The 16,017-nt window shown below is 35.3% G+C and overlaps 1 protein-coding gene across 1 annotated transcript in view; it reads right to left on the bottom strand.

Annotated features, from left to right (window-relative positions):
• Positions 1 to 16,017, bottom strand: part of ITFG1 (integrin alpha FG-GAP repeat containing 1) — a 238,738-nt gene that overhangs the window by 102,980 nt on the left and 119,741 nt on the right. The window contains exon 10 of the mRNA XM_082863446.1: positions 14,673 to 14,845. Coding sequence (XP_082719572.1) covers positions 14,673 to 14,845 — 173 coding nt within the window. The remainder of the gene's footprint in view (positions 1 to 14,672; positions 14,846 to 16,017) is intronic.

The following is a 16,017-nucleotide window of genomic DNA, read 5'->3' as shown; positions in this document are numbered from 1 at the left end:
TAAGAGAAAAAAAAAATACCTTGACAAACTGAAATAACACGAAGATTAGGATAGAAGAAAAAGAAAACAGATAATCAGTTTAGTTGATTAAAGGAATATTTTAGGTATTTTCAAGGTTATTATGGTAAAAAAGACAGTTTTTTTTCTCTTAGATAACATATTGCCTCCATTTTCGCAGATGAAGAAAACACTTTTAACATTCCATACTTTTTTTAATTGTGGAAAATATACCTAATTTATCATTTTAACAATTTAAAAGTATACAGTTCAGTGGCATTATGTATATTCACATTGTTGTACAATCATCACCACTATCTAGCTCCAGAACACTTTTCATCTTCAGAAACTAAAACTCTGTACTCATTAAACACTATCTCCTCATTCCTCTCTTCCCCCAGCTCCTGGTAATCACCATTCTAATTTTTGTTTTTATGAATTTGACTACTCTAGGTACTTCATATAAGTGGAATCATATAGTATTTTTCCTTTTGTGACTGGCTTATTTCACTTAGCACAGTGTCCTCAAGGTTCATTCATATGGTAATGTGTCAAAATTTCCTTCCTTTTTAAGGTTGAATAATATTCCATTGTATGTATAAATCACATTTTAAACTCCTTTCGTCTGTTGATGAGTATATGGGTTGCTTCCTTCTGGGCTACTGTGCATAAAGCTGCTATGAACATGGTGAACAAATATCTGTAGGAGTCCCAGCTTTCAATTCTTTTGGTTATATATCCAGAAGTGGAATTACTGGATCATATGGTAACTCTATTTTTAATTTTCTGAGGAACCACCATACTGTTTTCTTTAGCAGTTGCACCATTTTACATTCCCACCAGAAACACACAAGAGTTTCAATTTCTCTGCATCCTCACCAAAATTTGTTAATTCCTTTCTTTTTTTTTTTTTTTGGCAGTACGCAGGCCTCTCACTGTTGTGGCCTCTCCCATCGCGGAGCACAGGCTCTGGACACGCAGGCTCAGCGGCCATGGCCCACAGGCCCAGCCACTCCGCGGCATGCGGGACCCTCCTAGACCGGGGCACGGACTCGTGTCCCCCGCACCGGCAGGTGGACTCTCAACCACTGTGCCACCAAGGAAGCCCTATTAATTTCTTGTATTAAAAAAAAATAGGTATTCTAACTGGTGAGAAGAGGCATCTTATTATTGTTTTGATTTACATTCCCTTAATGCACCTTTTCAGGTGCTTATTTGCCATTTGTATATCTTCTTTGGAGGAATGTATATCCAAGTCCTATTTTTTGTTTGTTTTTTTTGGAAGGGTGAGGGTGGTGGCTGTTGCTGACTTGTAGGAATTCTTTATATATTGTGGATATTAACTACTTAACAGATACATGACTTGCAAATAAATATTTACTCCCATTCTGTGGGCTGCCTTCTCACTCTGTTGATAGCATCCTTCAAAGCATAAAAATTTTTCATTTTGATGTAGTTTCATTTGTCCATTTTTGCTGTTGTTGCCTGTGCTTTTGGTGTCATAACCAAGAAATCATTGCCAAATTCCATGTTGTGAAAATCTCCCCCTATGTTTTCTTCTAAGTGTTTTATAGTTTTAAATCTTATGTTTAGGTCTTTGATACATTTTGAGTTAATTTTTGTATATAGTGTGAGGCAAAGGGCCAATTTCATTTTTTTGTATGTATGTATTCAGTTTTCCCAACACCATTTATTGAAAAAAGGGTTCTTTCCCTATTGAATAGTCTTGGCACCTCTGCCAAAAATCATTTGACCATATATGCCAGGGTTTATTTTTAAGCTTTCTATTCTATTGTATTGTCTGTCTTTATACCAGTACCACACTGTTTTGATTACTATAGTTTTTAGTAAATTTTGAAATCAGGAAGTCTGAGACCCCAACATTGTTTTTTCAAGATTGTTTTAGCTATTCCACTAGGTTATAAAAACATAGCATTTAAAGCTCATCTATCATCTCTGATATGTCATCTTTTGTGTTCAGTTCATTCTGTGGCAACCTTAGTTCTCATCTGTAAAATTGTGTAACAGCTTACTGGGATAGTAGTGAGGATTAAATACGAAATATCATACTTAAAACTCTGAGCAAAACACCAGGATACATCAGCAGTGCTCAGTAAATATCAGCAATTATAATGTACCTATACACAACCTGTGACAGAATAATGCCCACATCCTAATCCATAGGACTTATGAATATCTCAGCTTATACGCAAAAGGAACTTTTCAAAAGTGATCAACTTAAGGATCTTGAGGTATGGAGATTATCCTGTGTTTTATGTGATTATCTGGGTGGGCCCAATGTAATTCACAAGGGTCCTTATGAGAGGGAGGAAGGAGGTCAAAGTTAGTGTCAGAAGGTGATGTGAGGGCAGAAGCAGAGGGGAAAAAAGGTGATGGGCGCAGAGCCAGCAGATCTGCTGATGTGGGCCTCAGCAGAGCAAGGATAGCTTCTAGAAGCTGAAAGAGTTAAAGAATAAATTCTCTACTGGAGCCTCCAGAAGGAACCAACCCTGGCAACAGCTTGGTTTTAGCTTCATAAGACTCATACAGAAATTCTGACGTCTAGAACTGTTGCAAAATAAATGTGCATTGTTCAGCCATTAAATTTGTGATAATTTGTTACAGTAGCACTAGGAAACTAATACATATTTTGGTGCAGGAAGTGGTGTACTGTTGTAACAAATACCTAAGTATATGGAAGTGACTTTGAAATTAGGTAACCAGTGGAGGCTGGAACAATTTTGAGGAGCATGATAGAAAAAGCCTAAACTGCTTTGAACAGACTGTTGTTTGTAGAAATATGGATGTTAAAGACTGAAGGCTCAGAAGAATGATCAAAAAAATCTATACCTTCACAGAGTATACCTAAATCATCATAAACAGACTGTTCGTGGAAAACTGGATGTTAAAAGCTCTGCTGGTGGCTTCCCTGGTGGTGCAGTGGTTGACAGTCCGCCTGCCGATGCAGGGGACACGGGTTTGTGCCCAGGTCCGGGAAGATCCCACATGCCGCGGAGCGGCTAGGCCTGTGAGTCATGGCCGCGTCTGACTTGTGTCCAACAATTATATTAAAAACAGAATTGTAAGTGATGAATGTAGACCTTCAACTGAAGAGATTCTGAAGAAAACTTCTGAAGGTAAAACTTGGTTTCACTGTTTATAAAAAGTGTGACAGGTAGGAAATACATTGAGGGAAGGACTGGTAATCAAAAAGAAACCAGAACTTGATGATTTGGGAAATTATCAGCCTATGCAGGTTGAAAAAAGATAAAAAATTAAAGAGATTCGGTCAGGAAAACATGTTCAGGAGAAAATGGCAAGGACATGCATGGACAATATTTTGTTAATGTCTTGAAAGGATCAAAAATCAAAGTATTCCATCACAAATCCCCCTGAAGAGATTAGGTCTGTGACTCATGTATCCCTTTAGCCATCTCAGAAGCCAAAAATGGAGATGGGTTTATCCAAGAAAGATTTGTAGAGAAGCCTCTTGTCTGATGGAGACAATTCCTCAGACACATGCAGGAGACTCACCAAGATTTTCAGGTGCTATATTAGCATAAATACTGCCAGCTTGGATGGAAAGGAACAGAGAGGATGAAATAAAAGAAGGCTGTTAGACTCTCAAAATTCTAGAGGCAGGAAAGAGGCTGATGAATTACTCAGCTGCAAACATGTACTATCCTTTAGGAAAAAAGGATGAGCCACGGGCTGTTGGATGGAGCTGAGGGCCACAGAGGATTAGACTCAGGCCTTAAAACAAAAGTGGTATGTCTGGTTGGATTCTATAATTGCTTGAGACCAATAACTCCTTTTTTCCTTTCGTTTTCTCCCTTTTTGAATGGCAATGCCTATAATTATTATCCCATGCTTGTCCCACCATTGTATTATGGAAGCAAATAACTTTTTTTCTAGTTTCACAGATCCGTAAACGAAGAGTAATTTTGCCCTAATATCAATTATTCTGATAGCCTTACATGTGCCTAATTTAGATAATTTACACGATGAGATTATGGGGCTTTTGAGCTGATGAGACTTAAATGGCATTCTGGACTTGAGCTGATGCACTAACGGATTGAGACTTTCAGGGATGTTGAGATGGACTGAGTGTATTTTGCATGCAGTATGAGGCTGAATCATTAGGAACTCAGAGGGTCTCAGATCATGGTAAGCTTAGTAATCGTCCCACAAAGAAGACCACAATATTCCTTATAAAAGGGAAGTAGAAGAATGGTAGGAAGGGAGAAGATGTAACAGTGGAAGCAGAGATCAGAAAAGAAAAGATTGTCATGGTTAATTTTATCTGTCAACTTCACTGGGCCATGGGGTGCCCAAACATTTGGTTAAACATTATTCTGGGCGTGTCTTTGAGGGTGTTTCTGGGTGAGACTAACATTCAAATTGGTAGAATTCCTAAAGCAGATTTACCTTCCCTAACGTGGGTGGGTCTCATCCCATCAATTAAAGACATGAATAGAACAAAAAGGCTGAGTAAGAGGGAACTCTGTCATTGAGTTGGGACATGTTCTTTTTTGGCTTTGGGACTCGGACTGAAACACTTATTTTTCTTGGGTTTTGAGCCTGCTAGAATTTGGACTGGAACTTATACTATCGACTTTCCTGGTTCAGACGCAGACTGAACTACACACTGGCTCTCCTTGGTCTTCAGCCTGTTAACTGCAGATCACAGGACTTCTTAGCCTCCATAATCATGTGAGCAAATTCCTTAAAAAAATCCCAATCCCTCCTCCTCCCTTCTCTCAATTTCTATCTGTCTATCTCCTATTGGTTCTGTTTCTCTGGAGAACCCTGAATAAATACAATGATGCTACACTGTTGGCTTTGACAAAGGAGGTTGGCAGCCTTGAGAAGTCAGAAAAGGCAAGGGAAGAGATTTTTAGCTACAGCCTCCAGAAAGAACCAGCATTGCTAGTACTTTGATTTTAGCCCAGTGAAACTGATTTCAGACTTTTGACCTCCAGAATTGTGACAGAATAAATTTGTGTTTTTATGAGATACTATGTCTGTGGTAATACACAGTTCACTGTCATTCTTGATACTCTTCTACAATATTGTACTAGTCACCACTTGAAGCTTGAATAAATAAAATGTGGTATATCCATATTTGGAGGATTATTTAGTAAAACGAGGTATTTATACATGCTACCTCACAGGTAAACCTTGAAAACACTATGTTAAGTGAAAGAAATCAGTCATTAAGGACCAAAAATTATATAATTCCAATTATCTATAAAAATATAGATCTTGCTACCACAGACCTATTATATTTTTTGTTTTGTTTCTTTTAATTCATGTGTAACAACATTGAAAACAGTGACCCATTGTAGCATTTAATCTCTCAGCTTTAGGGAGAAAAGGCAAACTGAGTATCAGGAAAGACGGGATATTTTAAGTCACTTACTGAAATCAACAGAAGAAAACTTTTTGCTGACACCATTTAATTTTCCTTTTTCATTTTCCTTTGGAAGCTGTTGCGGTACAAAATTAACAGGAATAAAATAGCCATCAGTCCTTTCTCTGACAATCTGTGTGGTCTATTAGTCGTAGGAGATCACTTAGCTGTCATAGGTCTTTTGGAACTAAAGTTGACATTCATGTTGTTGACAGTGTAGTTTAAAAGTTTCTTAATAAGGTAAGCTTTGGAGGGAAGGAGAAGGAATAGTATTTCATTTAATCACACAAGAAACTTGCAGGTAGGTATATTCATCCTTATTTTACAGATTTATAGATATATAGACAGGCTAAATACCTTGCTGTAGGAAACAGAGCTACTAAGTGGCAGCACTGGCATTTGAACTGAAGACTAAAGTCCATGTTTTCTCTTTTTTTTTTCCTATCCTAAGCTGCACTTAGAAATAAACTTTTCTTTTAACCTCATGTGATATACAATGTAGTGGAAGAAACATGTGTTTCGCAATGCACCCTAAAAATACCTTTTGGGATAAATGCTGTCAAAAATTGAAAAAAAAAAAAAAAAAAAGGCCGTCAGCATTATGGTGGATTGAGATGCTCCCTTTGCTCTACCCTTCAACTTAAAACCAGTAAAACATCCACAATTCAACAAAGGTGCCTCTGCCCAACACACCAGGATGCCAGAGAATTCCGCACATCTGTACATCTAAAGTTGGGTGGACTAGGACACAGAGGAGGTGAGAAAGGGGGACAGTGAAGGGAGGAGCTACAACCCTAGTGCCCTGGACCCCTGGCCACAGCAGCTGAGCCCACAGCCCCAGAAAACTCAGTAGCAGCAGGGGAGGTAGCACATATGACTCTGGCCTGGCCTCCTGGCTACTGTGGTGCCAGCACCCAGAGGTAACTGGGCAGCAGTGGCAAAAGGTCTAGGATCCTGTCCTTCCAGCTGCAGAAGTGCCCACGACTCTGGCCCCCCCACCCCCTGCCTGCAGGGCTGGCGCCCATGAACCAGAAAACAATGGACACAGAAGGGATGCCCATGACCCTGGCTCCCTCCTACCCTTTCCCTCTCCCTGTGGTGATGGAGCTCATGACTCAGGAGATCCCAGACAAGACAGAGGCAAAAAAGCACCCACCACGTATGGAATATATAAAAAACAAACAAAAGACCCAAATAAATGGTCAAACCAAACCAAACAAAAATGTAGCTACAAAGAATAGAGTAGTGGTTACCAAAGGGGAAGGAGCAAGGAGGGAGGAAGGTGACATGGGTAAAGGGGATCAAGTGTATGGTGACAAATGGAAACTAAATTTTTGGTAATGAGTACACTGTAGTATACACAGAAACAGAAATTTAATGTTGTACACAAGAACCTTGTACAATGTTATAAACCAATGGTACCTCAATAAAAAAAATTGAAAAAGAAAACTCAGTTGTGTTTTATTTCTCTTTTCATTAATATAACTGATTGCAAGTACATACATAACAGAGAGGTCTGAATCTAAGTTTTACCCTATTCATGGAGAGGCATTTTCAATTCTGTCAGCCTGGGAAATTGATTCCATATTCCCAGTTTCTACCACCAGTAGTTTAATTTATACAGCCGGTAAGAATTACAAAAACTGAAGTTCAAAATCTTCCATGTTACTGCTCTTCTGAAGGAACTCTGTTACTGCTACTTAGAGGTGATAAAACTTTGTGGCTATTATTCTAGGAAGGAAGGATTAAAATGAAATAAAATGGATTAAGTATATATTCCAGAATGCTTTTTCCTGTTCCAGCACCTCTCCACCAATTATAAAAGTTAACTGTATATGTTGATGATTCAAAAGTTAAAAAGTTAACTTTGCTTTATATTAGTATAATTTTATATAAAGTCAAAGTTAGCAAGGTACTCATCAATTATATAGACAATGCTTATTGGAATTTATCTTGGTGGCCATAGTGTATAAAGTAATGAAATTTATCAATATAGTTTGTCTGGAAAGACTAGCATACACTCATATAAACTTAGAATCCTATTCTCTGCAAATTAGCAGGTAGGCTGGAGGAAAATAAAGAAATTTTCAGACCTGCAAGGTCTTAGAGGAAGAGGCTACAGACTCTCCCTGATAGAATTACTTGACTCTATCCAGAAAAATAATAGATGAATCAAAGAATGAATGGAAGACAGGAGTGTTCAATGGTGATCAAAGCAACTAGTAAACTTTATAGCCAAATGTAAATAACTGCTACAACAAAATGTGAAAATAAATACATAAATAGATAAATCCTAGATGATATCAACATGGTGATGATATCACTGAATGAGGAGGGGCTGGGTAGGGGAAAGAGAATTTTAACATACGCTAAAAATCTTGTCTTAAGGACTGTTTTGTCTCTAGTAGTTCACTAAAAAAATGAAGTTTAAATATATGTACTAAACATTTAACTGTAACAACTATGACAGAAATGAAATTTATGATGTACAAACCATCTTAGGAACTACAAAAGGAAGAAAAATTTGAATGATCAAACAGAAGGCAGAAAAATGAGAAAAAAATGATGAATACAAACATAAAATGGCAAGAGTAAATCAAAGCATGTGTGACCACATAATAATATTACTAATAATTAAAATAATAGTAGACACTACATAGAACTTATGCTGTGCCATGCAGTGTTGTGAGTCCTTGTTGCATTGCTGTCTTAGGGTTTGAGTCTGTAATTTTATTGTTCATTCTTAAGGTTATTGCATTGCAAATTCCTATCAAAATACGTACCTATCAAAATGTGTGGTTTGAAGTCAAGTACTTAGAAAAGAGTCTTAAAAACACTTATTAGAAACTAAGAAAATGGGAAAATTCTATTAAGTATTCAATGAAATAAAAACAAAAACAAAAATAAATCTAAAAAAAGGGAAGGAGTTAAATACAGAATTAGAAATAAAATATTTGTGAAAAATCCATCTCATTGAAAATAAAAGTAATTTTTTAAACAAATATAACAACAAAAACACAGACATTAATGCAATAATAAAACAGACCAGCCCTAAGGCTGATGAATTAAATACAAAAGGCAAATAACATTACAAACACCTATGGATTCAAAGGAAATGTAAAAATTACAGAAGAATGCAACAACATGCCAATAAACTCAGAGTGCAGGAGTGATTATTAATAGATTGATTAAAATTGATTGCTAATAGAGTAAATAATATTTAATATATATCCTTTTGGAATTAACAGAGACTGTCAGTGTTTTAACTTACCATCTACATAATTTTTTCCCTCACAACTAATTAGTGGATCCTTTTTCATTTTAGTATAGGGATTCGTTAGGGCAGAAGAATAGGCAACCATACTGTAGAGAAAACATGAGCTTTACAAATTCCAACTACTGAAGCTGAAGTTGGTTTGTGAGTGAAGGTTAGTCAACATAGCAGTATGAGTTCTTCCATGATGAAACAGTATGAGTTCTTCAATGATGAGTCATCCAGGATAAGATTTCAAACACATTTTATCATTTTTTACTCTGCCACATCATACTGGGTTAATTTAGTATTTTCCCTCATTTGAGGTATAGAAGCTACTGAATAAGACAGTACAATCAGAAATAGTTTAAAATGAAAGTAAAGCCTGATTAAGATATTCTATATTGTAAAAACTGATTTTAAAAATCACATATTGATGTTGAGCATTCTTTCATGTGTTTGTTGGCAGTCTGTATATCTTCTTTGGAGAAATGCAAATCAAAACTACAATGAGATATCATCTCACACACCAGTCAAAATGGCCATCATCAAAAAATCTAGAAACAATAAATGCTGGAGAGGGTGTGGAGAAAAGGGAACCCTCTTGCACTGTTGGTGGGAATGTAAATTGATACAGCCACTATGGAGAACAGTATGGAGGTTCCTTAAAAAACTAAAAATAGAACTACCATATGACCCAGCAATCCCACTCCTGGGCATATACCCTGAGAAAACCATAATTCAAAAAGAGTCATGTACCAAAATGTTCATTGCAGTTCTATTTACAATAGCCCGTAGATGGAAACAAGCTAAGTGTCCATCATCGGATGAATGGATAAAGATGTGGCACATATATACAATGGAATATTACTCAGCCATAAAAAGAAATGAAATTGAGCTATTTGTAATGAGGTGGATAGACCTAGAGTCTGTCATACAGAGTGAAGTAAGTCAGAAAGAGAGAGACAAATACCGTATGCTAACACATATATATGGAATTTAAGAAAAAAAAATGTCATGAAGAACCTAGGGGTAAGACAGGAATAAAGACACAGACCTACTAGAGAACGGACTTGAGGATACGGGGAGGGGGAAGGGTGAGCTGTGACAAAGCGAGAGAGAGGCATGGACATATATACACTACCAAACGTAAGGTAGATAGCTAGTGGGAAGCAGCCACATAGCACAGGGATATCAGCTCGGTGCTTTGTGACTGCCTGGAGGGGTGGGATAGGGAGGGTGGGAGGGAGGGAGACGCAAGAGGGAAGAGATACGGGAACATATGTATATGTATAACTGATTCACTTTGCTATAAAGCAGAAACTAACACACCATTGTAAAGCAATTATACTCCAATAAAGATGTAAAAAAAAAATTACATACTGAAAGCTTCTGGAGGCTTTATAATAATCTGCTTAGGAGGAAGTAATACATTTTATTAAACCTAGAAGTGATGTGAATATGATTCTTGAATTCAGTACCCTTATTAACTTTGAAAAACAAACATTTTACAAAAACCTTACTCTAACCCTATGTATAATTCTATAAAATACCCTAAACAAAACTATTAAAATATTCTTCAGTCTTCAATAAGCTGTGAATGCAGATAACTTCCCTACCCAGAGTTATTACTCATTAACTAAGGATTAGTTAAAGATTTAGAGCATAAGACTTAGCGATGTAGGTTGTAATGTCAGAAACAGGCTATTCTCCCTAGTAACATTTGAACACATGGAAATTATGTGACATAGCCTACCAAGATGTATTTTGCAAACTACCACTAAACATTCCCCGGCAGAATAGGCATGGAATGTTTTTCTTTTATTGTAAATTAGGAAGTCTGTTATATTTTCACATTCATGGAAAAGATGGTGATTAACTTCATTTAAAAAAGATTATGGTGAATCATTTGAAGTATAAAACATAAAATTAGTAAGATATTTGATCTAATTTAAAATGATATGAAACCCTTTGTTACAGTTCATAATAAAAATGAAAAACAACAGTGGCTTGAAATGTACAAGTGGATACAGGCATCTGTACTATCAATCTCCTTGCCCACTAAAGCAGAACATCTGAAATATAATGTAACCCGTCCTTGGTGACTCAGGGTATTAGTGTGAACCTAAATTATTTTATAAAGCTGAGGGTGAAGATGAAAATGCAAATTATACTGAATGGGTAATTAGCTAATAGCTGCAAAAGTCCCCAGTAATTCTTTTTTGACAAAGTTCCAGATCCCGACTTGCTTCTGGTCCTCTTCCATCGTTTCATATTGGTAGCCTGAATGTATACCACCAACACATCCAAATTATACCTCTGGTTTCCAAATTACTAACATAAGAGGCCACGTGCTTGCATATAATCAGTCTCTGACAGCAAGACTCAGAAAACTTATGGACTTTATTCATTTGTCCTTAGCTTGCTCCTTCTTTCTCTTGTCAGAGAGACTTTTACTATCTGCCCAAATCATCATTTCTAACCTCTGCTAAAAATGTGTTTTTTTGGTTATATACTACTTCCTTCTAAATTTTTTTCTTACAGGGAAAGAAAAAGGATTCAGATTCTGTGAACTTAGAGTGCTGACTGAAACTGTGTGATCCTGGACAAGTAGTCTGACTTATCTGAGACTGTTTCCATACTTACAAAGTAAAGATAATACCACCCCATAGAAATTACTGTGAAGCAATATGCATGATGATAATCACTTTATAAACTAAAGCCCTTTGCTTCCTGGCATTAACTGACAAGGAATATATTGCATTTGGCCATTTATTGATTTACTTGCCATTTAACAGATTTTGGGAGCTCTCACAGCTGATACTCAGAATCTGCTCCTTTGCTGATAAAACCCTTTGTTTAAATTTTTTTTTTTCTTTTAGTACTTTTAGATTTGGATTCTCTATAAATCCCTGCTGGAAGCTGAGGTTTTGCTTACAATTTCATCCACTTTCAATTTATTAATAACAATACAACTTTTCTTAAATATATTAACATTCTGATTAATATGCAATAGAACAAAGACTAAAAGTCACTCTCTTATATCTTCAGTTAAATGCTAAAAATAAGGAATAAATATGCATTGTATGCGCTTGACAAAATGATAAGTAAATCATTAACACAACTTCTAGACTACAGTACCAGTGTTAAACAAACATGCATTTATTCTGAGCAAATTACAATCTATGTTAGTTTTGAATTTTAAAAAAATCACACAATATGGTTTAGAATATTAATTTAAATATGGTTTATCAAATTTTCCTATAGAAACCTAATAGTTACTCAAAATTAGTATTTAATTTTACCTATGACATTAATATTTCTAGGGGAATATTTAGAGAAATGTTTTTTCTAACATATGCATAAAATAAAATTTCTAGTATACCACATATTGGGCAAAAATAAAATTAAACTTTTCATTTTTGTGTACTAGTTTTTCTAGTAACTCTGGTTAATTAAGAAATAATAGTGATTAGAAATCCATAAGGATAAGAGTTTAATTAGATAAATGGTTCTCAAATATTCTTTGTTATAATTTATCCTCCAGTTCCTTTTAAAAAAGTTTTTCAGTTCTATACTAAAGACTTAGGACATAAAATATCTTTTCAGTGTTATTTTACACATGAAATTAAAAAATTCTAAAAACAGAATTATTATTAGCTTAAGAGCACACTATTGGAATAATGTCATTCTAAGTGTGCCTTCTTTCAAAAAAATGAAAATTCAGACAATTAAGACAACATGACTACACACAGAAGATGACAGTAAACACAGGGCAACTGAGTAGTAATGGGACAGCCAAGGGAAAAAACCATGGCTTTCAGTCAGTGGTGGCACAGATGTAAAATGGCTGACCTCAGACCATGTTATTTTGTTTAGAGTCACTTGCTGCCTCTATAAATGTCACTAATAGAGATCTTTTTCATGTAACATGATTCTAAAGGTTAACTTTCAACAATTAGACTTTTACCATAAAATAAAAAACAAACAGAAAGCCAAATAGCAACTCTCCTCTGAAAACAAAAAAACACAAGTTAACAAGCCAAGGTTTCAGAACTTCTTTTCATGAAACATATACTGTGGATTTTATTCTTAACTGCGTAGTTAATCTCTACCTGATTTTCAAAACCTGAAGAAAAAAGGAGACAGAATTCTCCATGTAGCAACCCTTGAAATTATAAACTGCAACCCTGTACTACTTCTTAGCAATACAGCAGTCTTGAAATCAGTTAAAAATTATAAAATGCTTTTCAACAAAAGTGAACAGTAGAAAAGGATTATAAGGTACACTATGTCTTATTTTCCTTCTTCTATGTTTCAAAGAAAATATTATGCTGAATTTTCCTAGACAGACATCTCTCAAGTATAGGGCTATTTCTCATCTAGTGATTTAATGAACACTGAAATGCACTCAAATCTATCCTTCAATTCTCATCTATCCCAAAAGAACAAAAAAGAAACCCTGGGTTTTAAACAGTTGCTTTTATAAAAGCATCAAGAGTCTATGACTGTCTTTTACCTTATGTTTCCTATAGAGCCACAGTGTTTGTTCACTGCTGAATTAGCTGTTGATATCATCGTTATTACTGAATGGTAAAGGTAAGTTAAATATTTGATGGTTTGAAGAAGAATATGTTGATAAAGAACTTTTATGACAAAACTATAAATTGTTTGTATGTTTTTCTAAGAATAAGTAATCACATCTTAAATGAATTTAAGATGTAATTTCTTATTCTTTTGAATAGGGTAAATTGTTCAAATTAAAGCAATTTTTACATTTCTTTGTTTTTACGTGCCACTTTAAAAGGAATAAAAATCACATTCAACTCAGAAGTTTCTTTTCGTTACATAAGATCTGTTTCATACATATAAGTTATGAGTGTATATACTACTCTCTATTAAGGATCATGATGCTCATATCCCTAGAAAGTTTTATAAACACAACTCAGAGTGATTATAATTTCAAATCAAGGTCCTTAGAAAAGTTTAAGTACAGACATTTTATAATTTCTATAAATATTTAGGGACAGTCACTAACAATGTGTGGTTTTCTAAAAATCACATTTCTAGATAACATTGTTTGATGTTAAAATCAACAATAGTCTGATTCTTTTTCCAGTAAAGTTATATTGCATCATGAGCCTGGTAGTAAATGTGGAGCTGAATCATCACTAATTCCAGAGCCAACAAATGAATTAATGCTCAGAAGAAAAATTATGGATAGATACGATGTACGAGGCAAGAAAGAATAAGGGGCAAGAAATACAACTAATTGTAATATGAAGAATATAATAAAGCATTAAAATTTGGAAAGAGTCATATTTATGGAATCTGTCAAGATCAGGGTAATTGTGAATTTAACTATATTCGTTTAGCTACTGGTACCTCTACCTAAGGGAAAAAAAGTAGCAACAACATTCAAAATCATTGATAATGCAACAAATATACTCAGAAATTCTGTATTTACAAATATTATCAATTGTCATGTCGAAATTCTGAACACCATTACAAAACAAGCAACAGTAAGGCAACATTCACTGATAGTAAAGTCAGCATGTGCTAAGTATCTTGCTAATTGTCTCATTTTTTATTTTTACCTCATGTAATTTCCACTACAACTCCATGACAGAGGTGCAGTTACTACTCTCAGTTTACAGACGGGGAGTTTAGGTAATCTGCTCAAGGTCACACAGGTGCTAAGTGGCTGGACTGAGAGCGAAGCCTAGGCTCAACTCTTAACCTCCATGGTCTTCAGACTCAAAATGTAACTGAGTCATTTACTTATAAAAATTTTGACCTTTTAAAGATCAAGTTTTGTTGAATGAAAAATAAGCCTTTTATTGTTCTATAAAACAGAAAAAGAACAGGTACTCTAAGCAGTTGGGAGAAGTTCAGAGCTCACAGTGTTCCTTATTTAAGGAACTGTACCATATTTAGGAGTCATTCAGCTACAAAGTATCACAGTGAAAATATTTCACAACTATTTCTCATTTGACTTAATTTCCATACCTTCCAGATGTATTCTTCAGTATGGCAAGAGCATCTGGATAACCATCCATGTTGTAGTCTCCAATATGAAGGGTAATTGGAATTGGTATTTCAGTTGGTCGTTGTTCATGCACAAATGGCACAAAACCCCAGAGTGTGCCCTTATTGCTAAAATCCTGTAGGACAGGAACCCACTGTGGATTAAGAGAAAAAAAATCAGATTTTATAGTCATTTTAGAAAAAAATTCACCATTTGTAAAACAAATGATCCACGAAAAGTCCTCAAGGTAAGCATCACCTTATTTAAGTTCCTTATCACTACAAAATGGTAGGGTACTATAATTTACTTTGATAAACAGGTAACTTACACTTTGGAAAAAAATCATCTCCTTTAAAATTTATCACTAGTCATCTTTCTTTGAACTAGCTCACAGAGCCTTAGAAGGTTTTTCACAGAACCACAAAATCTTAGGATTGAACTGATGCTGATAATCATATACTTGAATTGCCATTTTAAAATGTGTTGAGTGGAAATACAACCTCAAATGAATATTTAAAAAATTACAATATCATGTAATACTGATGTCCTTTCGGAGGACCAGCTCAGGAAGAATTAGAACATGACAGTCTCCCTTGTTCTCTTGCTTTGCCTCCTATACATGATGATGACTTTAGTCATCATTCTCAGAGCCAAGCAGCTCTGAGGCTTACCAAACAATACTAGCCCTGACAAGCTCTGCCTGCCCCAGAGAATGAGCTCTGTCACCAAAACAGCTGGAAGCTACATTTTAAATAAATTCTTTATCTCTATATTGATTATAACAAGAACACAGAGAATAGGATCATTTCAAAATGAGCTTTTGGAAATCCCTTTTTCTTGTGAATGCCCCAATCTTTACTTTTAACAACCTAATGCAAACTAAAAATCTGAAGAGTGGAAATCATCACATTAAAATTATAGATGTGCCCATAATTAGCTAAGAGCATGGATACTGGCACATAACCTGGAGATGTCCAAACAGAAGCAGGCGCAGCTGGCTTGAAATGACAGGAGGCCAAACATGCCTACAGATGTTTTTGTCCTTATAAGCAGGTGACTCATATATATAGCTCTAAGCCAGACTACATAAAAAGTGGCCTCTTGAAAAAGGTTTAGAACATAGGATATCCCAAACATTTTCTATGTTATCCAAAGAAAGCATAGTTTGCCAAGGAAAAGCAAAAAAAGTGGCTTAACTACAAAGACAAATTTACAGAAAACGAGCCGTTTTAAAAAACTGGTTTGCATCTTTAATAAATTTTTCAATCTTTCTTAACGCAAAAGAGTATTATATAGCATCAAAATGTTTTAATGTTTCATGTGACT

The sequence above is a fragment of the Leucopleurus acutus genome (genome assembly GCF_964270905.1).
Source record: "Leucopleurus acutus genome assembly, chromosome: 20".
Lineage (NCBI taxonomy): Eukaryota > Metazoa > Chordata > Mammalia > Artiodactyla > Delphinidae > Leucopleurus > Leucopleurus acutus.
Note: the sequence above shows the minus strand (reverse complement) of the source record. Positions and strands in the feature narration are given on the sequence as shown.